The sequence below is a fragment of the Synchytrium microbalum genome (assembly GCF_006535985.1).
Source record: "Synchytrium microbalum strain JEL517 chromosome Unknown SmJEL517_scf0042, whole genome shotgun sequence".
Lineage (NCBI taxonomy): Eukaryota > Fungi > Chytridiomycota > Chytridiomycetes > Synchytriales > Synchytriaceae > Synchytrium > Synchytrium microbalum.
This window is the reverse complement of record NW_022158391.1, coordinates 122402-147971: the sequence shown is the minus strand read 5'-3', so window position 1 is coordinate 147971 and position 25570 is coordinate 122402. Positions and strand designations below refer to the sequence as shown.

The window sequence follows — 25570 nt, the reverse complement described above, 5'->3', positions numbered from 1 at the left end:
TTTTTATAAGAGCATCTATACAAAATAATGGTTGTGGGTTTTGCAATGATGTTATATGGGTAGTTCCTTGTTTTTGATCAACTGCGAGAGCTCCATGTAAAACCTATGTAATGGAAACCCAACCATGTTATAGTAGCATCCGTTTATGGATTCGACTAGTATGCCAGCTAGAGATTGATATCCATCTACGACGGGCAAAAGAAATCGTCGAGTAAATTCAAAGCATGGGATCGTCTCACCTTCCAACCGTTCAACTTACAGCTTCCTGCCTTGTCCATAGGATCACCCGTTGCAACATACGATTCAATCATGTCATCATCAATGTCTTTCCCAAACGTAACACCCGTAGACTCGACAAAGCTCTTAATCACCAGTTGTGATGGTTCTGTTTTACTTGGGTATGCTAACACGACTGCAGTTAGTACCTCATGAGGAGCACCTCGCAGTCTCTTCAATGTAGATATTGCGTCTTGTACCGAGGCCGGCTTTTCGAGAATGTCGGTACCACAGACAACGATAGTGTCTGCGCCGATTACGAGGTGTGGAGGAGGGTTGGATGCGGTGGTTTGTGTGTCGTATACCTATTTGAGACGTGAATTGGAGAACTGGAGTTTTAGACGTGGAGACGCATGTTTTGACAAACATATTGTATGGTTGAATTTGTTTTTGCTCTCACCTCTCTAGTCTTTGCTTCAGCAGTATCGCGTACATATTCAGATGGAGTTCGGGACGTTTGATTCAAGAGTTCTGGGAATGTGGATGGGATTACTTGGAATTTCAGTCCCTTGTAAAATGTATGTTGTTAGCTTGATGCAAAGCAAGCGTTTGAAGGGATATAACTACCAATTTTGTGAGGATTTCCTTCCTTCGTGGTGATGCAGAGGCTAGAATTACGTTTAGATTGTTTAGTTTCTTGATGGTGTCTAGTTCCAAGCTCATTTTACAGTTTCAAGTTTTGTTGGAGCGACAGCAGCGTGTTAGCAAGCTCCATGAAGCACACTGTATCTACATTAAAGAAGGTGCGTATCCTAATATATAGCGCGTCAAAACGCGTAAATGTTGTATAGTTGAGCAGTTGCGACTTCCTGGAGACTCGGTTCATACCACTACTCGAAACTTCAAAAAAATCACGAGTTGGGAGCCAAAAAGCAAAACAACAAATACAAGAAGGATGCTTGCTTCAGAAGAAAGAGACTCTAGCCATGTGCCACGTGAAGGTACACGAACTACTGCATCGCTTCGTCTTTCCTTGTACTAACGCACATATCCAAACATTTACAGAATTGGCCATCCAACAATCACTACTCGATTTCCGCAAGCAACTGTTGCAAGCCAAGCATAACAAAACCGTCAAAACTATTCAAGACCTCGAGACTTCTTGTGAATCACTTGGAGAGGTGTCGCATCGTATTGCATAATTTATGTCTTCGGTGTTTGGAAGCTAAATGACTCATTATGTTAGCTTATGGACAATCTACGTCTTGTAAGGGAAAGAGAAGAGCACTTGCGAGAACGAAATCGTGTTGATAAGCTCGTTGATGGTACGTATTGCTTTTGTGCTGCTTGTTGCAAGGTCTGAACGGTGTGAAGTACTGACGCACATGTGATAAACGGCGTTCGCTTCAATGAAGGTCACCGTTCACGTGCTGCTTTGCCATTTTAACGTACATATTAAACACAACTTTACCACTGTCAACGTGCAGCTTTACCGTTTCGACATACATTCAAACAACATCTTCACCTTTTCTTCTAGATATCTGGCTCATTCTCTTCCAACTTTGGGGAAATGTATCTTCTATCGACGAATGCTTGTATCAGGTCTACACCGAACTCTGTGGTATCTTGGAACAGCTCGAAATCTTGTCGAAACGTGGTGTATATGATCCCGATACCATTCGACCACTCCAAGAGCGTGCACATGCTATTGAGAACAAGCATTCTGATGGTGCTGGACGATGGTTCGATCCCTTGAAGCCTCGTGATCAGCAACCTGGATATCTGGTTCCAATGGGTCAAGCTGTGTTGTCTTCTACCCTCAACAAGATTATTCGCATGCAAGTGCAAAGACCTGTTGTCTGTCAAATAAGAAGCTCATCTGCGATCTTTCTTTTTCCAAACAGGGCTCATCAAATGATCACAACATATGAAAACATTGACGAATCCTTACGCCCACTCATGAAACGTCTGGAAGAATTGTCGTCTCGTGTCTCTGAACTCGAAAACAAGGATCAAGTCTCGGCTACTAATGTTGCACCATTGCAAGCGCAATTGGATAACATCGAGCTGGCCAAGGTCAGGGGTGCGTATTGGGGTGAGGGTGGTGCTAGAGACGGACTGGATCCACCTTCTGGTCAAACGGTTATTCAGCTTGCTGTTGAAAAGTAAGTTTCATAGTTTGACAACGATGTTGGATTTTTGGATTTGTCAGCTTAGTACTATGGACGTAGGTTGTATGATCGTCTACGATGGCTGTTGATGTCCTCAGAGCATATCGATACCAGTAAGCCAGCTGTGATAGGATTTTGTTGTTGATCATGCTGACCTCACCCAATCCTACGTTTTAGGCTTGTACCCTCTCTATGAATCATTGTTGTCCATGAAGTAAAACTACCTAATTCTTTATATTTCTCAATCGGATTTTTTTCTCACTCCCCAACTCTCAACTCTACTAGACGTGAATTGGAAACAACCATGACAGAAGACCACCCAGATGTCCAAAAAATGGCCCAACACTTGTCTTCTTTGGAAAAGTCATGGCTACACAATGGGAAATTCAAGGCCTCGTCAAATCTCGATGCACCAACAGATGCTCGTACTCAGATGCTCTTGCATTTGATGGCAGCTCATATCCACCATCGCTTGTTTTTCTTGTCGCTACGACAAGAGAATATCGATGCGTCATTGTCTCAAACTTCTGAGGATATTGGAGAGATTTGGTATGTGCGCATTGACTTCTTCTGCTTTCCGCTTTTTTGCTTACTGATTGTCGTCACAAATCCACATAGGGTGAAACTCCGAGATCTACAATTAAAACGCCCACTCACATTCAAAGACACTGAAGACGCCGCCTTCACAACAGACGACTTGAAAGCCCTTGATCTCAGTCTATCAAAGATTGCTACGCGTCGAGACCAAAATGGTGCATGGTGGCCAAAGGAAATGTCTGGAGTCGAGATTCATCAGGCTTTGGTTGAATCTCGTCCCGTGCCATCAGGTCAATTCCCAATCACACAATTGTGGTCGGAATGTAGGTTCCGTATTAATGCACTTCGATCTCGCTTTGATATGTAAAGATGGACGGAAGGGTATGGCGTCGAGTGTTGGTAGTGATGCATGATAAGCAACAATGAAAATAAATAGCTCAATATTGTAAGAAGTCTCCTTGTGTATGTTGTTGTTTCTGTTGTTCTTTGCGACCGTGTTGGCCCAATGCCAAGTGTTGCACAGTTTCCATTATTACTATTAACTTTGTATATAGTTCACAAATTATAATATACAAATAAGCTGCTAAATATTACTTATGTGGCTCTTGACACAGCATTTGCCAAAGTCTGAGCAGTCTTTTCAATACTCTCTCGAGTCTTGGCCTTCATCATCTTGAGCTCTTCCTCAACAGCCGAATGATGTGCCAATATCTTTGCTTCTTCTGCTCGTGCATCAGCGTCTGCTGACGATGGTGTCATATTTTGTAATTCTAATGAGGGTTCTTCTTCGTCAATGAGTGTCAGTGTTGATTGATTGTTATTAACGTTGTGGGGGTTGACATGGGTGTTATTAGTGGCGTTACTAGCACTGCTAGTAGTATTTCCGGTATTATAAAAGTCTTTGAGTGTTGTCGCCGTGTTGCGTAAGGACTCCAAAGACTTTTTACGTATCTGGGATATCTCCTGCTCTATTTTAAACTCTTCTCCTGAGTAAAAGTTGCCTTCTCCTGCATAAAAGTCACCTAAATACCCAAAAGACTCTTTTGAGAATCTTAGCGTGTCGAAATTACTGCCATCACTGTTATAGGCTGGGTAACTGCTAGCTGGTATCGGGTAGTCATCAGGGATTTGATGGGTATAGCTGTTGGTGCTGATACCGTTTACATTCAGAGATGGAAGCTGGTATGTTTCGATTTGGTAAACAGGTTTGCTGTATAGATGTGTCTCTACGGGGGCGTATTCAGCACTTTCTGCGTATACCCGTTCAATGGTGTGTTCTTCTTCGACTGTTTCCAAGTAATGGTCGTTCATCATGGGATCAGTTTGGATTGAGATTGTGGTTTGTGGAAGAGGCTCGGTGAGGACGTATTGATCGAATGTCTATGACAAGGGTGAGTCATAATTCAATATTTTCAGCTTGAAAACAAGTCTAAAAAACAATGGGAAAAGGCACATACAACATGATCGGAAAAACGACGCATACCTTGATAGAGGTCATTGTAGCAGCATGGATCATTACTGCCTTCTTGGGTCGCTTCTCGTTGACCTGTACGGCGATAGAAGCCATCAACGGTGCTCTAGTAGGTGCTGGGGACTGTTTTGCCTTCTCTCGTAGTTCGACCAGCATCATATCTCGTGACTAAAAAGCACTATAAGCATCATCGTAGCAAAACAAAAACGCATTCAAGAGTTTTTCATACCCTCAACGCAGTCATAAGACTCTCATTATCGACTGTCAGACGAGCCAATTCACCATCCAAGTTCCGGATACGTGCATTAAGAGACGCGATATCATTGTCTCCTCTTCCCTCGTCACCCAAATCCCTAACACCACCCTTAAGGGCCTCATCCAAACGAGCACGTAATGAGACAACAAGCCCCTGAGCATTATCCCGTTCAGCCTCTACACCAGCAGCACCCATCTCCAAATCCCTCACTTGGTTTTGCAATGCAGCAACCAATTCTTGGTGGCTCGCTACATTTGCACGTAACGAGTCTGCTTCTTCTGTAAGTGCATCGTGAGCTGATTTGGGGACTGTGGATCCTTGTAGGACTGCTACATCGTATTGCAGTCGTGATGCATCGGCTCTGTGGCTGGAAATTACTCGGTCCATTTCGACTGTTAGGTCGTCGTAGTCTTGTTGGAGATGAGCGAGTCGACTCTTTGTGTCGATGAGTTGGTTTTCGAGGGCTTGTATTTCGGCTGGACTGTGAGAGGGTTGTACGGTTTCGGTGTTTACAGAGTCTCCAGTGGGTGGATCAAGTAATTTGTCTATACATATTGAGATATATGTGTGAACAAACAAAAACGGGATATAGGGATTTTACATTGATTTCACATACCAATTGCTTCAGTACCAACTTCGTTCGCATTCACAGGTGGTAAGGTGACGTTATACTTGAGTTGAGCCAGCTCAGTCTCCATTGATTTCATTTGCTCAAAGGCAAAGTTCATCCGCTCTAACATGCGAAAAAGTTGTGAGGTCCGCAAAAGAGCTTCGGCGATAGAAGACCATTCTTACTGAAAGCTGTCTCTCTCTCATCAAGTAAAGCATTGACAGTCATCTCTTGCCTTTCCTTCTCCTTATCAAAACGTTCCTTGTCTTGCTCACTAGTCTGCTGCAAGCGTGACAATTCACCACGAACTGCTTCAAGTTTAGCAACAGCATCATGGAATTCCTCTGAATTATCAGATCCCTTCGACTCTTTGATACGACGGTATGCTGCAAACTCGGTTTCAGTCTTTGTCTTAGTTTCGTGTAAGACTTTGACTTCGGCAGACAAGGCTTCAATACGTTCTGTTGCTCGTTCCTGAGCGGCCTGAAGCTCTTGCACTTCTTCGGAAAGTGCATCCTTTTCAGAGAATAACGTCATATCTGTCACGTTCACACTACGAGCTTGCGAAAGCTCAGATTTGAGCTTGTTCTTGGCTACTTCTACTACTGCAAGTTCTGATACTATGGAATCATACAACGCCTTGGGCACTGTATCGTTAGACGGTGATGCGGATGTACCAGACGATGGTTTGGATCGAAGCAGTCTTATAGCAGCATTCTTTGACTTTTGGTTTGCCCTAAGTTTTACCACCGTTCTCATCAGATGCTGCACCAACTTGGTCAAGTATGCTCGTTGCTCAACGACCGAGTTCCAGCTCGACTCAAGTTTTGCGAGTGGCTGATTCAAGGCTTGGCTCCTGAGACTGCGTATTTGGGTCATTGACGTGGAGAACTCTTTACGTTGCTCAATGAATTGATACATGAGGTTTCCCAATGTGCCATCTAATATGACGTCGGGCTGGATGAGAGGGCTGGCATCATCAGTCCAGCCAGTCATGGTTCCATTAAATAATGGATTGTCACTAAGAATACGGTATGCGAGAGGGGTAAACTCTGGTTTCAAGGCTTCTGGTCTAATAACATCCATGATTTCACCAAAGAGTGAGAAATACTCAGACAAGTATTCAGCAATCCGTATAAAGATATCTCCATCAACTTCAGCATACGAGCTTAATTGGCCCAGTAACGAGTTGAGCGAGTTCCTATCTACAGAGATCCTAGACTTTAAGTTGAGCAGACCGTCCTTTAGTTTCGCTCCTTCATTCTCATCTACTGGAGGAGGCACGATACTTTTACTGAGTCGTCGATTTTCTTCACTCTTGTTACGTAGCTCTGCAATTGTATGCTCGTATTGAGCCTTCATAATATCGGATGCATTGGCAGCTTCCTGTAAATCGTCTAGAAGGGTGGATAGTGTGGCCAAGTAATCACGTTTTTGATTGTCCCATTCCTTCTGGAGAGAGGAAATCTCTTCTTGCTTCAGACGACCGAGGTCTACTGTGTGCTGTCGTAACTATAATTTGAAAGTTGTGTCAGCCAGAGCGCGGGCCAATTTTCTTCGCGCTTACAAAAGCACACACGACAAACTTACCCTAAATATCTCAGACTCAGCTGCCTTGTGAAGTGCATGCAGATTCACATTCATCGAAGTCATTGATGGAGACTTGGCTGCGCCACCACCTTTTATCAAACCACCAGGCTTCCCCTTACTCTCACTGACGATACTATTGAATGACGAGTCCTCAGACAGCTTTTGCTGCAACGACTCTAACTGCCCTTGCACATTTTCAAGCGCAATAGCCTTTGCTTCAATCTCATTGCGAAGACCATCAATCTCAACAGTCCATTTCTCTTCACTACGTTTCAACTCAGCATCATTGGGTACACCATTACGAAGACTTTTGTTCTCTGCAGTAAGGCGTTCACATTCAGCAGCCGTCACTTCGAGAGCTTGTTCAAGTTTACCAATTCGGGCAAGCAAGTCAACAATCTCGTCCGAGTCACCAAGGACTGGAGACGCTGCTTGTTTACGAATCTTTTCGTCTTGACCCTTCTGTAATTGAGCTTCGGTATCACCAAGTTTTAAGCGGAGTTTAGCATAGTCTTTACGTATGTTGTCATGGTCGTCTTGTAGTTGTTTGTACTGTTTCTGTAAGATGTGAACATTAAGAGTTGACGAATCTCTGACGTTTACAGAAGGTGACGATAATTCAGATTGAAGGCGATCTCGTTCAGCAACAAGAGCCAATATTTGAGGTGCGTGTTCGTCCCTGACAAATTTCTGCTTGTAATTGATGAAGATTAGATGCTTCGTGGCAAACAAAAAAAAAAAAAAAAACAGAAGTTAGAACGCACCAATGACATTTCCAAATTGCTTTTGTGTGCAGCTTCAGCCTCAGCACTGCTAGCCAACTGAGCCTGGGCAAGCTCCGTTTGTCGAGACTTCAGAGTTTCCAGATGACTATCTCGCTCTGAGATCTCCTTGGCGTGACTTTCCGACAAAGTATTAATTTTTGCAGAAAGCTGTTCTATCTGCTGATCCTTCTCAGCAATGCCAGCCTTGAGGTCATCAATCTGAGATTCAAGTTGAGCTACGGTTTGGCTCAATTCTTGATCCTGCTGAACCAACATTTCCATGACTGTGTCATGTTGCTTTGGTGACTTGGTTTCCTAAGTTGGTAAGAAATATGCGAAAAAATCGACGTCGCCTGCAGAATCAAGTCTTACCAAAGACGAGGCTTTTAAGTCTTCGAGCCGCGATGAGACCAAAGCTATAGCAGCTGATGATTCCTGCTTTTGTAAAGCCAAATCAGCTTCCAATTCTTGAATACGAGCCACTAGGGCCAATTTCTCAGTATTCAGACCAGACAAGTGGCGCTCATGACTACTCTTGGCTTGAGCTATGTCTGCTTCTCGAGCAGCTTTTAGTTGCTCAAGCTCGGCTCCCCGACTAGTCAACATGGCAGATGTATCTGCGAGTTTGGATTCATGAGTAGCTACTAACTCAGCATGATTATTCTTCACTAGCTCCAACTCTCGATTTGCGTCTGCGAGTTTGACTTGGTGCTCACTACTGATCTGTTGAATTCTAGCATTCTTCTCGGCTACGGCAGCCTAGAGAGAGGAAACCCCGAGTGAGCATCCCACTCTGTATCTGTATTAGTTATATACTCGTGCTGTTTTTCTTACCTTCAACGTCTCAATGAGCACCACATGCTCATTAACCTTTGAATTCAAATCACGAGTCGACACAGCAGCAGCTTCCAACTCATCTCGAAGAGCAGAAAGTTCCCGATCCATAACTTCATGACGCATTACGTACGCATCTCGTTCCTGTATAGTCTCTTGCAACCGATTTTGATGCATCGCAATAACAGATTTGGCATTCGCCAATTCTTGAGTTGCAGTAGCTAATTCTTTAGCTGATGCAGCATCAGTTTCTGATTTAATTGATCGAAGAGATTCTGCTTCGGCCTTGACAGTTTGCAAATTAGCAACTTGGAGTTTATGTTTGTCTAGTTCGGCGGAGACCGTTGCTAAACGTTTCTCGTAATTGGCTATAGCTGATCTTGCTTCAGCAAGCTCTTGAGACACCATTTTACTATTATTGTCTGCTTCGTCTCTGGAAGCTTTGAGACCTTCGTATTCGCGAAGAACATTTTCATTGTGAAGGGATACGAGATCGAGTTGACTTTGCAAGAATGCAGCTTTGGCGGTCAGCTCTGCATGTCGGCCATCGGCTTCTTGCTTCATATTACGTAATTCTAGCTTCTTAGAGTCAGATTGTGGAACCTGAAATTTCAGTAGTTGTGAGCAAAAAGAAACCAGACAAAACCTGTAATATGGGGCAATCCAACTCACTGGCATGGACACATCAGGAGTAACAGACGCCATTCCACCCAAAGCCTCCAGCCGTTTAACTTCAGCAGAAAGTCTCTGCACCTGCTCAAACTGAATCTCATTCTCACTAGCTAACTCGGTAATAGCCTCCGCCTTTTCAGCTCTAGACGATTCTATTTCACGACGAGTGGCATCCAGGAGAGCTCGTGTATCCACAAGCTCTTGAGTCAACCGTCTCTCAATAGCAGCAAAGTCATCTGGGGTCGATGCTGCCAATGCAATTTCTTTGTCTTCGAGAGTTCTTTTGAGTTCGTGTTGGGCGAATTCTAGATCTCCTACAGCAGTATCTAGTTCGGTACGGAGTTTCTTGATTGAGGCTTCGGCTTCGGCCATATATGTTTCGTGCTCCTGTTCTCTGTCGACAAGGTGTTCCTCGGTGGCTCTTGACGAGAGCTCCAAGTCTCGAAGACGGATCTCCAGCTATAAAGGCGAAAAAAATCACGTGTAAAGAGAGTAATGGCTTCTATCAAGTCGGGTTGGCTCACCTTAGTCATCTCCATTTTCATCGTCACCATATCCCTGCCAAATCCAGGCACTACTGCCGGAACAGGTAAAGGCAATGGCATGGAACCATCCCCAGAACCACGTTGTCGTTCCTTGACCAGAGCCCTAACTTGAGCTTCCAAGTTCATTTTATCCATCTCGGATTGCTCCCACAACGTATTTGCAGCTTCTAGAGTATTTCTCGCCTCGGCCAATTCGGCTTCACCGAGTGCCAATTCACTACGTGCTCGATCACGTTCACTCATTACTTCAATGAGAGCATCGTGCAATTTACGACGGTCTTCTTCAAGACCTTTCACAATGTTTTCCATATCGACTGTGTGAGAAGTGGTGTTAGGTCGATGAGGTGTACCATATTCTGAGGATGCACGAGAAGACACGGCCTGGCTTGATCTAGTTAGCTGCATATAAGCCAATTCACGTTCTGCAACTGCTGCATGTAATTCCTTTTCTTTGGCTTCCAAAGACTCTTTTGAAGCTAAGGTGAACAGACGCTGATTAGTATGTTCCATTTTCGGAAATGACTTCAAGATTTTTTACCATCGAGATTAGCCTTGATCGTATTCAATTCCGAATCCTTATTTGTAATCCATTGTTGAAGCTGGCTGACTTGTGCCTTCAAATCATTGCGTTCTCTCGAAATCAGGATAGATTCTGATCGAGAAGGATCATCCACTGACAGTCTATGCACTCCATCTGGTGCAAGCATACGCACAATGGATGGTGTCGCGGATGATATCGAGGTACGATCACCAGCAGTGGCTACTGTTTCAGGTGATGGTGGTAGAAGGACCTGTGTGACTACAAGACGAGGAGATGCCGGCACAAGAGCTATATCAACGCCACGGGCACTGGATTTAATACTGCTATTTGATTGCATTGAGTTGATGGAATCCTCGAGACGTTGACATAATGCGGCAAGAGCCTCTATTCTACTCTGATCATCATTAGACCATGGACTAATTTCCTTGTCAGTAGACTTGACTGGAGAGTCCAGACTAGCATCTGACGCATTGACGTCCACGAATGCCACTGGTGCGCGATCTTGGAATGCCTGGAAAAAATCATTGTTGTGGTGAAAAAAGGGTACATATTGAACGTTGATAGAACCTACTGCGTTCTTAGCTCGCAACTCTGTGAGCTCTGCTTGCATCTCAGCAATAAGGTTGTCATTCTCCTTTGAATGTACATCTTTTTGTCGTGCAATCTAGTGGATTTGCACGTGTCAGACTTCCTGATCACAAAGAGTACATAGCAATTGTAATCACCTTCTGAAGCTCATCAACTCGACTATGAAGACTGTTAACTAGCTGAAGAGAATTAGAGAGCTCACTGCGAGTCTTGGCCTAAAGCGAAAAAAAAAAAAATTCATCTAGGATGCCAAACAAAGCTCATAATTCATGAAATAAAATACCTTCTCTTCCTCAAGTGCCTGTATCCTCTGATCCGTGTCCCTCATTGACAACTTATGTACCTGTTGAATCTGATTAAGCTCATCATCATGCTGAGATTCAAGTTCAGCAATCCTGGTCTTGAAATCATTCTTGAGCTGCACATGACTATAGTCAGATAGTAACTGATCTCGAACTCTATCCGCGTCTGGATCATCTTCATCGTCTTCAGCAGAAGAACGAGGGAGAGGACTATCACTACCACCTTTGGCAATAATGGCACGTAAGGAAGCGTTTTCCGAGCGTAGATTGTATACCTTCTTGTCAAGCCGCCTATGTTAGTAAAAAACTGTCAATTAACAGGAAAAAAGAGTGTCCTTGATGGACATTGCACGTTCGTTTCAAACACTCACTGCACTAGCTCTCCATACTGCTCAACATTATCCCTCAATATCACAATGGAATCTCGAGCCTGCAATAAAGCTTTCGCAGCAACTTCCTGAACTGGCTCATCGCCAAGTTGGCTTTTTACAATAGATTGCTGAGACACCCTAGACCCAACAGCTCGTCCTTCCTGACCACCAATATCACGAGACGCTGCATCAGAGCGTTTTAATGGGTCTAAATTCTTGACACGTCCTAGACTACTAGATGATTGATCCGCCAGTTGTGATAACTCTTGATGCTTTTGTTCCAACTGATCGCGTAAGATGTGAATCTCATCTTGTAGAGATTTTACTTCTCCCTTCAATGATTCCGTGGTTTCTAGCGCTTCAGATAATTGTTCATGCTTGCCACTCAAACTACGTTGTAAGTCAGAGTGGTCTATAGATGTTCTAGACACGACAGCAGAATCTAATTGTAGACCAGCAAGTCTAGATTGATATGTTTGGACTTGTGTCATAAGTTCAGATACTGATTCCCTCAATGAATCACGTTCCTCACTCAGGGCTTCCATCTTTGACGAGTACTGTGTGGCTGTAGATGCAAGATGATTACGAAGTTTAGCGATTTCTTGGTCCTTGTCTTGTATTATGGCAGCCATCTTTGGGTCATCCTGATTGGTGGAAGAAATTGGTTAACTTGTCAGTGGCTACAAATTGGCTCTGATTAAAGAAACTTACTGTTGGCGAGTGGGGGACTTCACCAAGATCTGATTTCTTACTATCTTCGCTACTGCGGTTCGCAGTACCACTTAAACCCCACCATCGTCTAGTCGGGCTAGGTGGTGCAACCGTACTAATTGCAATGCTTCGTTCACTAGCAATGCTACCACGGTGACCAACAGGCGATGAAGGCACCACTGACTTATTTTCTGACACTGAACCTTCCAAATCCTTGTTTCGAGCTATCTGAGCATCCAGACTAGCAGCAAGTTGACTTTTGGCTTCCATCAACTCATGATTCTGAGTTTGAAGGTCTCGCATGAACTCTTCATTGTCCGCTCGTAATTGAGCGTGAGCTCGTAATGCAGCGTTTTCTTCACTTAGAGCTCTGACTTGGTCTTCTATCATCGTTGTGGTGGCGAATATACTGTCTCGCTGCGATGGACTGGTTGGAGATGTGGGTGATGAGACTTGCTCTTCGAGCACCTTGACTCGTTCTTCTAATATTCTATTACGAGCCACTATTCTAATTGGACTTGAAGATGTATCTGAGGAAGGTTTTCGGGTTGGAGACTTTGGTCGAACCTCTTTACGACCTCTCTGTGACTCGGTACTGATGGATCTCGACCGCGAGGGTTTATTACCAACAGGGGTCGATACTCGAGCCCCCTTTTCTTCTTTCAGTCGTTTCATTTCAGCATCCTTCTCACGAATCATTCGTACTAGATGAGCTGATCTCATCGATACCAATGTGGCATCTTCAGAAGTAATTGGTACACTACTTGTTGCAACAGCATCTTCTGATATAGGCTCCAAAATGGAAGCCTTTAATGCCTTCTCAAAAGTACCATGCGTCGATGCTGGCCGATCAAGAGTAGCACTAGCACCTGAGACATCAAGATTCGACAAACTATTTATAAAGGACCTTCTGTTTGTATCGAGACTCAGTTTTCGAGGTGATCCAGAGGGACGATTCAAGGATTGTTGAGAGCCAGCCTCAACAATTGACATTTTACGATTATTATTACTATTAGATATTATTTTGAGTAGTTGGTCTTCCAACTTGATCACACGATCCTGAAGAGCTGACATTGCAGATTCCATTTGAGTTCTATCGCGCTCTGATTCTTCTAGTATAGAAGAAACCAGGTTTTCTGCTGTAATCAGCCGGGCCTTTCGTACCAATGTCAAGTCAGCTCTGGTGGAGACTGCTAATGCTGCACCGTCGTCTTTCTTGGCATTCACTAAAGTTATGATGCCCGCTAAATCTTCTGCTAAGCGTTGCGAAGAAGTAGACGTCCTATCAGCTGCCAATGTTCGGCGAATCACAGTCAGCTTCTTGGAGACGTCCATGAGTACTCCAGATAAATTATCGACACGTCCAGCCAGAGACGATGAGTATTCTTCACTTTGTTTTATCGATTCGGAAACACGAACACGGGCTATCGTCAACTCTTCTTGACAGTATGCTAGACTAGAAGACAAAATTAACACCATGTCCAGAGCAGCTCTTGTCACGTTATACTGTTCGAAAGCAGAAGCTCGGAGTGTTGCTTTTATTGCTTCGGTTTGAGCCACGTCAGCTGACACCTGACGATTAAATTGCTCGGCTTCGTTCAGAATCTGCTTTTGGCTTGTTTCTGCACTAGCCATATAGGATTTGACCTGTTCCTGAGATATACGCTCTTCTTCTTTCGCCAACCGCAGCTCAGACGTGAGCTGGGCGACTTTTTCCAATACATTGCGGCTTTCCACTCTCTCCTCATTGAGCTAACAAGACAAAGTGTCAGAACAGGACCCATCGGTGACAACACTTGTTTACGCTACCTGTTTGACAGTATTCAGATGCGTGGCTTTATAAAACTGAGCAGAATGGTTGAGACGAACCAATTCTCCCTTCATTTCGACAAGCTGCCCGAATACTTTCTCACTGTCAGGGTTTCGATGGCCACAGTTCGGGCATATCGCTCTTGCATCAGCTATCGACTCTCCAGGAGACACACCTGGCTGTACTTTGGCCAACTCTTGAGTGAGTTTCGAGACTTCAGATTGAGAATTCATGACCTGCTCAGCCAAAAACGTCCGTTCTCGTTCGAGTTCGCTGATTCTGCTCTGACGTGTTTGGGACTCTGACTCTATGGTGGCAATCGTACGATGACATAGATCAATTTCGGTCTTGAGGGCAATGACCGCAGCGTTTCCAGCTTCGATTTCTGAGGTTGCTTCCTGCAATTGTCGTTTCTGAGTCAATGCGTTGAGGTTGGAAGCGGTGAAGGGAGTATGCCTAGCGAGACTGCGTGTTAGTAAAGTGGCAATGAGGTGGTTAATGTCTTGTTTTGAGGCTGTTATGATCAAATTCAAGACCCGCAATGCCTTCAGGTTTCGTTGGTACCTGATTTTCTCGAGGGATTCATTGGCAGCCAACAGTTCCTGACGGGACTGAAGTAGTTGTGCCCTAGTTTCCGCATGGTTGAATGCTTCTTGCTGACGGTCCTTGATTAGTTGAATGCGCTCAGATTCAATCTTGCGATGCTGGGTCTGAAGAGCGACAATATAGGATTTGACAGCATTATTAGTACTTGAGCGCAGAAAGTCCTCCAATTGTCCAGTCTCAGGGACCGATGCAGACGCCATCAAGGCAGAAGAGCAATTTCAAGACTTGTTGTTTTCGAATGTTGCGGCTGGTCGAACAAAAGGCTTTTTGCTGAAGGAACCCCAGGCGCCACCTAACACGGTTTCTCTATGGACTTTACTGTAATTGCATGATAAAAGATGACTATGCTAGATGCCAGTCGCGTCTGTTATCGTATAATGCGCGTACGTTGACGGGACTAGCCAAGAATGCAAATCAATCAACCTCCACAATTCTGCAATTCACTACACCACATTTGCAAGGGCAAGGCAATGGAAGTGCTATCAATGCAAATGCAGATCCAGCAGAGCCTGGTGACCGGAAGTTCTGTAGATGAATTCGAGCTGCCGGTCAAGTTTCTAAGCATCACAACAACATTCACTTTGGTTTCTCACTACGTGAGGGACACCAGCAAGGACCTTGCGAGGATGCCTGTGAACTACTATGCCACTCCCGCCCAGCAGCAGGGTCATTCCCCCGAAAACCACACCTTCAGTGACATCACCAATCCAGGGTTGGGTTCATGTCATTCACAATGAAACCAAGGTGCGCACGTCCGCAACATCGATACGAGTTTCTACCATCACGCTCGTTTTGGTCTGATATATCATGGAAGAACCTCCGAACCTGTAAGTGCAGAAAAATAGAGCATACATGTGAAGGATTGTTCACCCAACAAATATCCAATACCTGTCAACGTGTTGACCCACTTTTTAATAGCGACTGTGCCAAGGGCCTCCCCATTCAAACAAATCAGCCACTCTATACGTTTGAAAAAGATGGCTTCACGTTTCGAGAAATCACTACACAGGAGGAACTCAAGGAGGCATTCGCTCTGCGATACCGTATCATATGTGAAAGGTTGCACTGGGTCGAAGGTGATGTGCTCAGGGGACTGGAATACGATGGTAAATATCGAAATATCGACCGTGGTTTGATACCAAATGGTGGCCTCTTTGGTGCCAAATCTCAATTTTTCTCAACCTCCGCTTACATCGTTCTTCAACGCATGTACAGAATTCGATCCGTACAGTTACCATTTTGGCTGTTATTCAAACCATTACCTCGTCGGTTATTTGAGGTTTACGCGAGAAACAGCACCATGTGGCATAATGACGAGAAAATACTTTACAGAACTCATACAACGGGATCCAAAATTCACTCCGGAAGAAGTGGTGGACCTGTCTCGAATTTTAGTCGACATGGAAGCAATCAACCGCAAAAAACCACTGATTCACAAAATACTCGGAGGTCTCTTTCGACTGACTTTCTTACGCACTCGAAACCTACATTCACCTGCACCTGTATATGGATACCTAGTCACCAATCCGCTGATGCTGAAAGGGCTACGATGGACTTTTGGATGTAAGGTGCGAGAAATGGGGCATGCCAAGACGTCAGATGGCAAAATCACATATTCAGCATACATGTCGTTACCTGGAAGTTTATTCTATCGAGCCAAGATGGCATTGGCAAGCAGTAGAGAGATTAAGAAGCAGTACTCCACGGAATCCTTGTTTGATGATAATTCTCGATCCAAACTTGAGAGACAAAAGTCAACACCCGACAAGATACTTACCAAGCAACACTCTATACCTACGAATATTCTGTAAGTCGTGTACCTTTGATACCAGGCGGTTTTTTCCCCACTTCGAGCTATATGTACACTAACCACACTTTTCGATATAATAGTGACACAAGGCCATACAGTCCTGATCCAACAACAGCATCATCGAGCCAGCCACCATCGCCGTATCCGTCGCCACTTAACAAGTACAATTCCTTTGCTGGATCCAGAGCGAACTCTGTACACTCGGTGGCCTCCTCGTTTGATTCGTCGACGGAGATGTCTTCAGAGTCGCCACCTACTGACAACAATGCCTTTGGTGACGCAGTTGACTATTGATGGAACTGACTAAAAAGAAGGAAACCATTATACAAGACCGTAATGGAGAGAGTATATATATATTGAGACTGAACAAAAGAGAAGGGTTGACTGATCTGACACGACCATACACAAAAACGAATAATAACAATAAAAGGAAGGATACCAAACAAATTGAATGTGTTGGTTTTATTGGTGAGAGTTGAAGGCGTTGATCACGAAGTTAGTTAGGCAGTTCCCGGCGCGTATCATCGCAGAAACAAGTGCAAAAATACTCATGCATACTCTTCCACCCGCTTCCTGTACAAGACCACGCGGAAGTTCATGATGTGCTGCATGAGGTGTTTTGGCTGGAGAATTTCCGTAAAACTCAAAATCAGTCACCATCAGTTTTAGATCCCGCATCCCCAACAAGTGAATAAAAGAATCAAGCTTTTTCTATGATGAGTGCATTATCAATCAAGCCGCCAGGCAGCCGAGACTTTCTACCTGTGACGGCAAGTTTCATTTTCTCAGTTTTTTGGTTCTCAAGAACATTTGCGGATATAGTTGGAACGAGGTGGAACTAGCCGAGGGAATATCAAGATCGATTTTTAACTGTATTTTCAAATGTTCTAGTTCAATTGGAATTGGGGCGGCAAAACGGTCTACCTTTCGGGTAGTTTCAACTCTTGGGATCGTGAGTGTTTTGATTTTGAAGCCGTGTTGGTTTGTAGCAAACGTTGTCGTCAATGAAGTGAGATCTGTTTGAATTGATGCTGAGAGATATGAACGCATACTCTCCGGTATCCTTTCTTTTCTGATCTCGTGGTTTCATCTTTCTTGTACATGTTCTGATCATGATGTTCAACTTCTGTTCTAAGTCTCTCATACCATAATTATGACCAACATATGTATCCTGTCTCACACCGTATCCTTCGTAATCTAGGTTCTATACAAATGATGCCAAAAGTTGAAGCCCCTGGTGAATATGCCATTACCCTGTTCCTCGACCGCAGGATATCCTATGAGTTCAAATTTATCGTCGACGGCATCTGGAGGTGTTCTACAGAGTTTCCAACTGTCAGTGATAATCAAGGAAATGTCAATAATGGTATGTATGCTTAAGTCTCTTTGTGTTTGTGTCAATAAGAAGGATTCGTTGCGATTCACCACCGAATCTAACTATGTGGCTACCTGTTTTATAGTCTTGGCTGAGAGCACATCACCCACATCTCCAAATAAAAGAAGAACGAGTTCTGTGCCGCGTGAACTAGCTGCTCAATGATACTTCTAGTAAGACCATCTGAATCAACATTTTGTTTTCGAAGAATCATAACTAAGGTTCTCTCTAGGAAAAATCATAACTAAGGTTCTCTCTAGGATCAATACTCTACCTTATGATGCTCCTCTTGACCGTGCCTTCTTCTTGGTGAAAACTCTACTAACACCAAAAGCTACTACTACCCCTATAATTTTTCCGTTTACATTATTAGACTGGCTTGAAAATAGATGCTGTGTATTTTGATCGTGTCCTTGGAATTGTTTTCAAATTCTGGCTTGTTCAATGATACAGATCACGTCCTCGTAGATCACGTCCAAGTAAACGGAGCTCGCGCCGAGTCATAGAGAAAACTTCAAAATCGTTTATTCAAGTGCTATTTTCTACGAGAGCGTCAGGATAGGGACTTTCTAGCTCACTCAAAAAACCCCTGCAGGAGATATTCATTCATTTTCAACGAAAAAGACTGTGGCTCAAACCCCAGCAGGATGAGCTCACCGGTCGACAGCAAACGAGATATAGATGCGGTATTAGGTGTGCCTCCGCATCCTTCCAATACCACCACAGGCCAAAAACATTCAAGCCGGAATACTCACAGAAGACGACGAAGAAGGAGATCAACAAGCGACCTTCACACTGATCGCCCTACATCAGAAACCGATATAGACCATTTATTAATCCAAGCTGACTATGCTCCACGTGCCGTCCTCGCAACACTCGACCATCGCCAACTGTTGATTACTACATCAACACCATCAAGTGCCATTGACGCAAATGCACATAAAAGAGCCACAGTGCCAGCAGCCAAGACATTATTAGCCGTCAGAACGCTCACACCAGCATATGTCATCAACTTTGTTAATGGTTCAGAGGACGTTGATGAGCTGATTCATATTGGGGATGTCACTTTGGAATCCAATCCGTTTTTGCATGATATTAATCAGGTTATGGCTGTTGGTGATGCTGATGATAAAAATTTGAATGGTGATGGTGGTGTTAGAGCCAAGAGATTGAAGAGGAAGGCTACCATACTTCGTAAATCACAGGGACGTCGACAACGACATGTACTGCACTCGACTTTTTTAACACACGATATGATTGGAGAGGGAAACGAGGATAGCAATGCTACACGAATAGTCTTGCTCAACCCGTCTCAATTTCCACCGTACTTGCACATCCCTATTGGTCGTGCTGCGGAAGATATTGATCAGCTCGTTACTGTCGGATCAAGATGGAGACCACATTCGCCTCGACTAGCCAAACAAGTAAAAGACATTGATGGATTGTTGAGTTCTGGTGATGCAGCTGCTGCCCATAACGCTGCTAGTAGTAATAACGCAGAATCATCACCCCATCAAGCAGCCACTACACGAGTCAAGGAAACAAGTCAGTCGGAACGCAACTCGCTTGACGCAAGACCTAAACCCAAGAGCCGGTTACGCCGCTCCACATCATCACCTGAGTTCCCGATTGAATGGATGGACGTGGAGGAATACAGCTGGACTGCTGGTGTCACACTCTCTGATGGTCCACGAGACGTTGACGATGTACTACTTATCGCTGCAAACGACGATGAGTTGCAAGTACTCTTCAAAGACGGGCTAGATGTTGACCGTATCATGGGACTCAGCAGCGACGCTAGTCCAGGCGCTGGATCACCTGGTAATTCCGCCAATCCCCAAACCAGAAAACCGCATACGCGCGAAGCATCGCCATCACCCACCGAAGCAACAAACCCACCACCATCACCTGCCGCGCCAGCGCATGCCTCTAAAGCCGCACAACGAGTATCCTATGTAGAAACAGATGGCAAAGACGTTTTACATCGTCACAATACCACCATCCGAACAACACCCACATTTGCACAAAACGAATTCGGACTTGATATTGATGGTGTGCTTGGCCATGGCAGGAAATCGCATCTGCATTTCTCGGCACCGTGTCTTGATGAGGATTGCTATGATCAAGCTAATGAAGACGAGATTGAGCCAAGACGGAATAGTATTGGTGCGGAAGTCGTGCTGGATGCGTCGCGTAAAGTTACGAGGTTTAAAGAGCCGTTGCATATTATTAAGAGACGAAGTGGGATTAAGAGGTCGCAGTCGTCACCGACAAAATCTGTGCAATGGCAGCCTCCTAAAGTCGTACATCGTAGCAGAACGAATCTCGATATTGAGGTATAATTATGTCGTTCAAATCATCGTTTTTTGTTGGATCTTGATTTTTCACTGACTCAAAACGTATCCCGTTCCTTAGCTATACGTATCAGCCAGCAACAACGAAGACAGCCCAACCACAGTGCAAATGGACCCTCAAGACCGTCCTGTCCCCGACATTTCCGAAATCCTCAAAATGGGCAAGAGCACAAGCACCAGCAACACCACAACCAAGAAATCTGAAGAAGACGCTCTAGCAGGAGACGCACCAATCCTCCGCACGTCATCAAACGTCTCGTCGGCAGCATCATCACGACGCAACCAAATCAATCCTGCAACTACAGACAGAGCAAGCGCCAACCCTTCAGAATCCATGTCTCGAGGTGCATCTGGTGGTTTGGCAGGTGCTTCTTCCGAAGGCCGTCTACTGTTTGGACCAAGGCGATCGGTACCCTCTGAATCTCGTACTCATGGCCATCAAAAGGAGGGCAAGCAAGTCATCAATCAGCAGCATAGGATTCAGACCCTGTCAAATGAGAACCAGTATCGTCATTACTCGTGGAGGTCTGAACCTGAATTGCAGAGTCCGCTTGAATTGCCTGCTACGGATATCAATGACATGGTGGAGTGGGGGTTAAGGCTTGGGAATAAGAGTGAACAAGTTTGAAATCATGTAAATTTGCAATATATCGGTCAATTTCGTTATTACATTGGACTTACAAGCTTATACGGTCCATTTTATTGTGAGAAGCTTCTATCATCTACGTTTTAAGGTTTTGTGTTTTACATCTAAGCGACGATTATGGTTTTTATCATATATGAGAGGCCACTATATATATTGTTTAGAAAGGAAGGTCCTACCTTTGAGATGTGGTGGTTTTGTTTCTTAGCATCCCGTCACCTTTCTGGTGTGGTCTGCGGTGTGTTTTCTCGAGCGACCGGTGTGGTCTGTGGCCTGTTTTCTTTAGCTAATGGTGAGGTCTGTGGTCTGATTTCTCGAGGTACTGTCGGTTTTCTCTCGACATGAATTGTTGAACTTTGTTGGATCTGATAGCTTGACAGAGTCTTACCCCGTTCAAGTTCAGTACCTTCAAATATGAGACGTTGAGACTTTATAGGTATCTTTTCTCGAGCAAACACGTTTGCCTTCAAATCATCAACAGTCATATCGGGAAACACGGGATATGTTGTAGTGTTGCCTTTGGGATTCATGAGAAAGATTTGGACAGTAGTTCCAAATGCCTCTCCACCTTCAAATACAGTTTCGTAGATACGTTTGAGGTTTTCTAATATCGGTTTGGATTTCTGATAGTCTGCTTCCTGTAGAGTGTATATATTCTTACTTCCTTTGCTTCCGTATACTTCAGTGCTCCTCATTCGACTGTTTGGTTGGGAAATCCAGACTGTTGGGTCTGGTCGAAGCTCTTCAGACATCATGCAAGTAAAAGTCATGCATAGTTTTTCGTCGTCACCGTAAGTGAAGGATTTTGGCACGATGACACCGATAATGCTTTCAACATTTTTTTTGATCTATGACAAGGTTTGTTCATGTTTGTCAAACACACGTGCAACAATGATCTGTTTAAAACACTCCAAATGAGTGTCGCGATATGCCCTTGAGACTTTACGTTCCATGAATACGAATGACTGCGCCAATACCGCACATTGTACTTACGTCAGACAAGCGACAAAATACCAAGCAGGCTTCAATATTCTGACCCGGATACAACCAACCAGCAGCATTACGAGATCGCTGATGCAAGCGTCGGACAAGGACCAGGAATTTCATTGTCTCATGGACAATTTGTCGATTCCTGTCCTTGTCGTTGTCACCAGCGACTGGCATCTTGTCAACGATGGAGTACATGGTCGAGTTAAAGTTTCTCATGGAAAAAGACGTGGGAATGGAGGTGATTTTATCTGGGTTTTCATGTGGGCGGAGTGATGATGGCAGACGAGACAAGCTGGTAATCCACTATGCGTTTGTAAACTGTATGTTAGGTAAAGTTGTAAATTGTGTGATGTCAAATGTTGATGATAGTTCTTCGAGTCCATATGATAGATGCAACAGAGCTGTGCATGTAAGCTGAAGATACCTTTGATGATATAGACGATGGCGTGCTGACAGCATCTAGTATTGCTTCCTCATTGTTGACTTCAAGTTCAATTGTTGTTGGATTTGGTCGATTATTGGATGTATCTGGATTATTATAGACAGCCTGCTTGCCCTTGTCAGCCTTTTTACGTCTATAAATACACATATTGTACAGCTCTACTCATTCGAGATCTGCCAGTCTAACAGGCTCTTCGCAAGCGCTGCTTTTTGTGTTTGTCAAACTCTGACTCCTGCAGTGAGCAAACCAAGGAGCAAATGAAGGAGAATTCAAGAAGTTGGGGGAGAATAATTGATTTATACCAAGAGGCCGATATTATATACCTTTGCTACATCTACGGTTTGTTTTGCTATTTTCTAACACTAACACAGTTAGCATCCACGCAAGCGCAGACCTGGTAAAACAAATATACAGCACAAAAAGTATACAACCCCAACCACCGCGCTCAAAACCACGGTCTAAGGCATCTTCTTTTAAAATCTTTTCCGCACCCGCCCTTTAGCTTGTTGGAAACATTCGAATGGCGTTTTGCGAATATGACTTCACTACGCGTCGGCCCGTCTCAAATTCGACAGAAGTCACGTAGAAAATTGATTAAAGCAACGTTCGACTCAGTAAGCCGTTCACTGCCAGGGTTCGCTGTCCTGCTCCAAAAGTATCAACTACTTTGCTAGATGAACCTGGAGCTAGGCAGACCTGCTTCAAGATGGAGGAAACCGACATATCTGAGGACGTATCGCTATCAGCGTCAACTGTAACTCCCTCTCTGGTCTATGATGACGAAGCTGGATTTGCACAGCAGCTAAAATCACATTTTCAACATTTGGAAAACAATCCAGTAACTGATTCTTGGCTGCTGCAACTAGTGGTATTATATTGATTGTCGTGCTAGAAAGGAAGATCTCTTCTCATTTATTCATCCCTTCCTTTTTTTGCTCTTCTAGGTGTTATGTGAGGCATCGCACTTCAATTTCGTGTATACTCAATCGCTACTGATGCGCCTCGCTGAAAAGAGTATACCGCACTCTTCAATTGCCTTGGCTATATCGCAGCAACTCAATGATCGGTTTCATCATCATGGTCAAGAGTACGTACTTGTGTGTTATGGCTTCATATTCAGGGGGTCTTTTTGCAAGGAGGAAGGCCGACCATATTCCGCTTGTTTCTTGCTGGTCGTATTTTGGTTCTGAGATGTGTTGTCTCATTTACTTTGAACTTTGACTTGCAAAAAACTGTCATAGTCGAAGTTGTCGAAGCGTCATGTCTACTGTCCTCTAGCTCACCCAATCTCCGCTCTCCCTTTCTTATCATTAGAACCCAAACCATGATCCTAAACTTTCAATGGCCAGAACATATCGTCGTCTTCCCCAGCTTGTCGGTCCGAGCAGCACCATTCGACAAGGACATCCGAGAAACGCTGCTCACTCTATCTGCTGAAGCTGGAAACGGAAAAATGGCGTCTGCTGGTGATTTTATGAAGATCAAGAATAAATATAGTGAAGCAACACCACCTTCAATCAAGTATCTACGTGATCCCCGTATCTTTGGTACGATTGCTCGCGGTGAACTGTGGGGTTTCTCTTTGATATAGGGCGTAAAATCAACTAAAAAAATCACCCGCATCACTCAATAGAAACATTTTGTACAGAAATAATCGGCACAGATCCACGTATCGACGACAAACTCTTCCTATTATCCTACGCGTCATGTTATGTTGACGGTCTACCACCAGCAGAACTGAAAAAGGCGAGAGACAAGACGTCGCAGGATATTAAGACATTCTTGAATGTATTTGCAAAGATAAAAGGACCTGCTGATTTGAAGGGACAGGATTTCATGAAGTTGTTGGAATTGGCACTTGAGTAAGTATACACACAGCTTCTGTCTTTTTTTGCATTGTTTGTAACCTTGGCCCAAGAATTGAATCTCGACCTCCCTACTCATACATTCTTTGTTTGTCATTCTAGACATCCAGTCATCAGCATGTCACTCATTCTGAAATCCGTGAGGCTGGGCTTATTACAACCAATTTCGATTCGTCATGATACGGAATTGAACAAGACTCCAGCTATATTTGATATGTTTGATGAGGTAAATCAAACAAATTGGGACATGAAGACCACATTCATGAGATTCTAAGCTATTGTTGTTTTTAGATTGCCACACAACGACCACTATCACGACCACAGATATTCAAATGCTATACGGATGTTCTCAAAACCAAGTATTCGCCAGACACGCTGACTTTGGAAGAAGAGGTAAGACTCATGACGAGCGGGGGAAAACCCCTACAGAGGACGGCCTTCGCATAACGCCTTTCCTTCAACGATTTAAGCTTTTAAATGGCACCAACCACTAACATAAATATCCACCTGTGTTGTTATCCAGAGTGAATTCAAAAAGAAGATCCTGGATCAAATCCTCTACCTCGTACGAATCGGATACTCCCAACACGTCTTGGACTATATAGCACGTACAGTGAATACGAGGGATGAATCGCTAACGATATATTTCATTGTTCGGGTATGTCGTCTTGATGCATTTTTGTGAAAACGACGAATCAGTGGCATAAGTGTTCCCGATTTCAGTGCTTTCTTTTACCATGGGATCTTTTTCTCAGCTTCCTCACCAATCCATCCCTTTTACACTAGTTTCTGGAAATCCTAGGCCCAACATCCTCCAAATCCTCCACCGTAATCAACATCACCCTAAACCTCGTACAAAACCTCACATCCAATCTCCTAATACGTGATGAATCAGCCCTTGTCACATACTATGAATCCCTACGTGACATGCTTGATACATTCAACGACGACCACCACATTGGGATACGAGACTTGATTGAGAACGTATATGGAAAATTCAAAGATGTCCCTGTTGTAAATGCGAGTAATAGACGAGGAAGCAGCGGAGGACATGACGATGATGATTTCCATGTGCCGTCTGCTGAAGAGGATGTTTCGTCGTCTGAGGAAGAAGAGGAGCAACAGCAAGAGGAGGAGGAAGATGGGGAGGATGAACCGATGCAAGGAGAACATCATCATATGGTTAGTAGTGAGGGTGATAATGTCATGCCAGGGGCCCGGGGTGCTAGGACGGTTTACGATGAACAAGATGTGATTGTAATCACAATGTAGTGTCATTCTTCAGCTCTTTTTGGGGTGATAACATTTGTAAATATCTCCTTCCTACTTTTTTGCACACCGTATTATAAAACACATCTGGCATCATAATTTGGGGTTGTTCTTTTCTATTCTATAAGCATGAAATAACTTTCTAGCAAGACAAAATAATTCCTTTCATAAAGAGTTTTCCTTTTATCTACAGGCACACATAAACTTCCACCTAACCAAACTCTTCT

At 44.1% G+C, this 25570-nt stretch overlaps 5 protein-coding genes across 5 annotated transcripts; 3 read left to right on the top strand and 2 right to left on the bottom strand.

The window, feature by feature from the left end:
• Positions 1 to 51: 51 nt before the first annotated feature.
• On the bottom strand, positions 52 to 939 carry SmJEL517_g05118 (uncharacterized protein; the record flags this gene model as incomplete). The annotated part of the gene is made up of 4 exons (XM_031171046.1): positions 52 to 185; positions 260 to 581; positions 677 to 784; positions 844 to 939. 4 exons carry the CDS (start codon positions 937 to 939, stop codon positions 52 to 54), a joined length of 660 nt encoding a protein of 219 aa, XP_031022968.1.
• A 2579-nt stretch (positions 940 to 3518) lies between these two features.
• On the bottom strand, positions 3519 to 14795 carry SmJEL517_g05117 (uncharacterized protein; the record flags this gene model as incomplete). Its single annotated transcript, XM_031171045.1, has 19 exons — positions 3519 to 4304; positions 4408 to 4563; positions 4625 to 5196; positions 5268 to 5384; positions 5447 to 6773; positions 6852 to 7541; positions 7616 to 7930; positions 7988 to 8374; positions 8450 to 9052; positions 9122 to 9580; positions 9646 to 10142; positions 10205 to 10718; positions 10779 to 10871; positions 10933 to 11010; positions 11079 to 11388; positions 11469 to 12112; positions 12180 to 13931; positions 13989 to 14445; positions 14554 to 14795. 19 exons carry the CDS (start codon positions 14793 to 14795, stop codon positions 3519 to 3521), a joined length of 9999 nt encoding a protein of 3332 aa, XP_031022971.1.
• A 607-nt stretch (positions 14796 to 15402) lies between these two features.
• Positions 15403 to 17945, top strand: SmJEL517_g05116 (acyl-homoserine-lactone synthase; the record flags this gene model as incomplete). Its single annotated transcript, XM_031171044.1, has 6 exons — positions 15403 to 15422; positions 15514 to 15701; positions 15811 to 16402; positions 16486 to 16679; positions 17607 to 17771; positions 17866 to 17945. 6 exons carry the CDS (start codon positions 15403 to 15405, stop codon positions 17943 to 17945), a joined length of 1239 nt encoding a protein of 412 aa, XP_031022970.1.
• A 482-nt stretch (positions 17946 to 18427) lies between these two features.
• SmJEL517_g05115 (uncharacterized protein) lies at positions 18428 to 20762 on the top strand (the record flags this gene model as incomplete). Its single annotated transcript, XM_031171043.1, has 2 exons — positions 18428 to 20116; positions 20196 to 20762. The coding sequence occupies 2 exons, from the start codon at positions 18428 to 18430 to the stop codon at positions 20760 to 20762; spliced, it is 2256 nt and encodes a 751-aa protein (XP_031022973.1).
• A 2153-nt stretch (positions 20763 to 22915) lies between these two features.
• SmJEL517_g05114 (uncharacterized protein) lies at positions 22916 to 25346 on the top strand (the record flags this gene model as incomplete). Its single annotated transcript, XM_031171042.1, has 8 exons — positions 22916 to 23077; positions 23154 to 23296; positions 23524 to 23756; positions 23843 to 24071; positions 24177 to 24300; positions 24366 to 24467; positions 24598 to 24732; positions 24861 to 25346. 8 exons carry the CDS (start codon positions 22916 to 22918, stop codon positions 25344 to 25346), a joined length of 1614 nt encoding a protein of 537 aa, XP_031022972.1.
• Between the last annotated feature and the right edge of the window lie 224 nt (positions 25347 to 25570).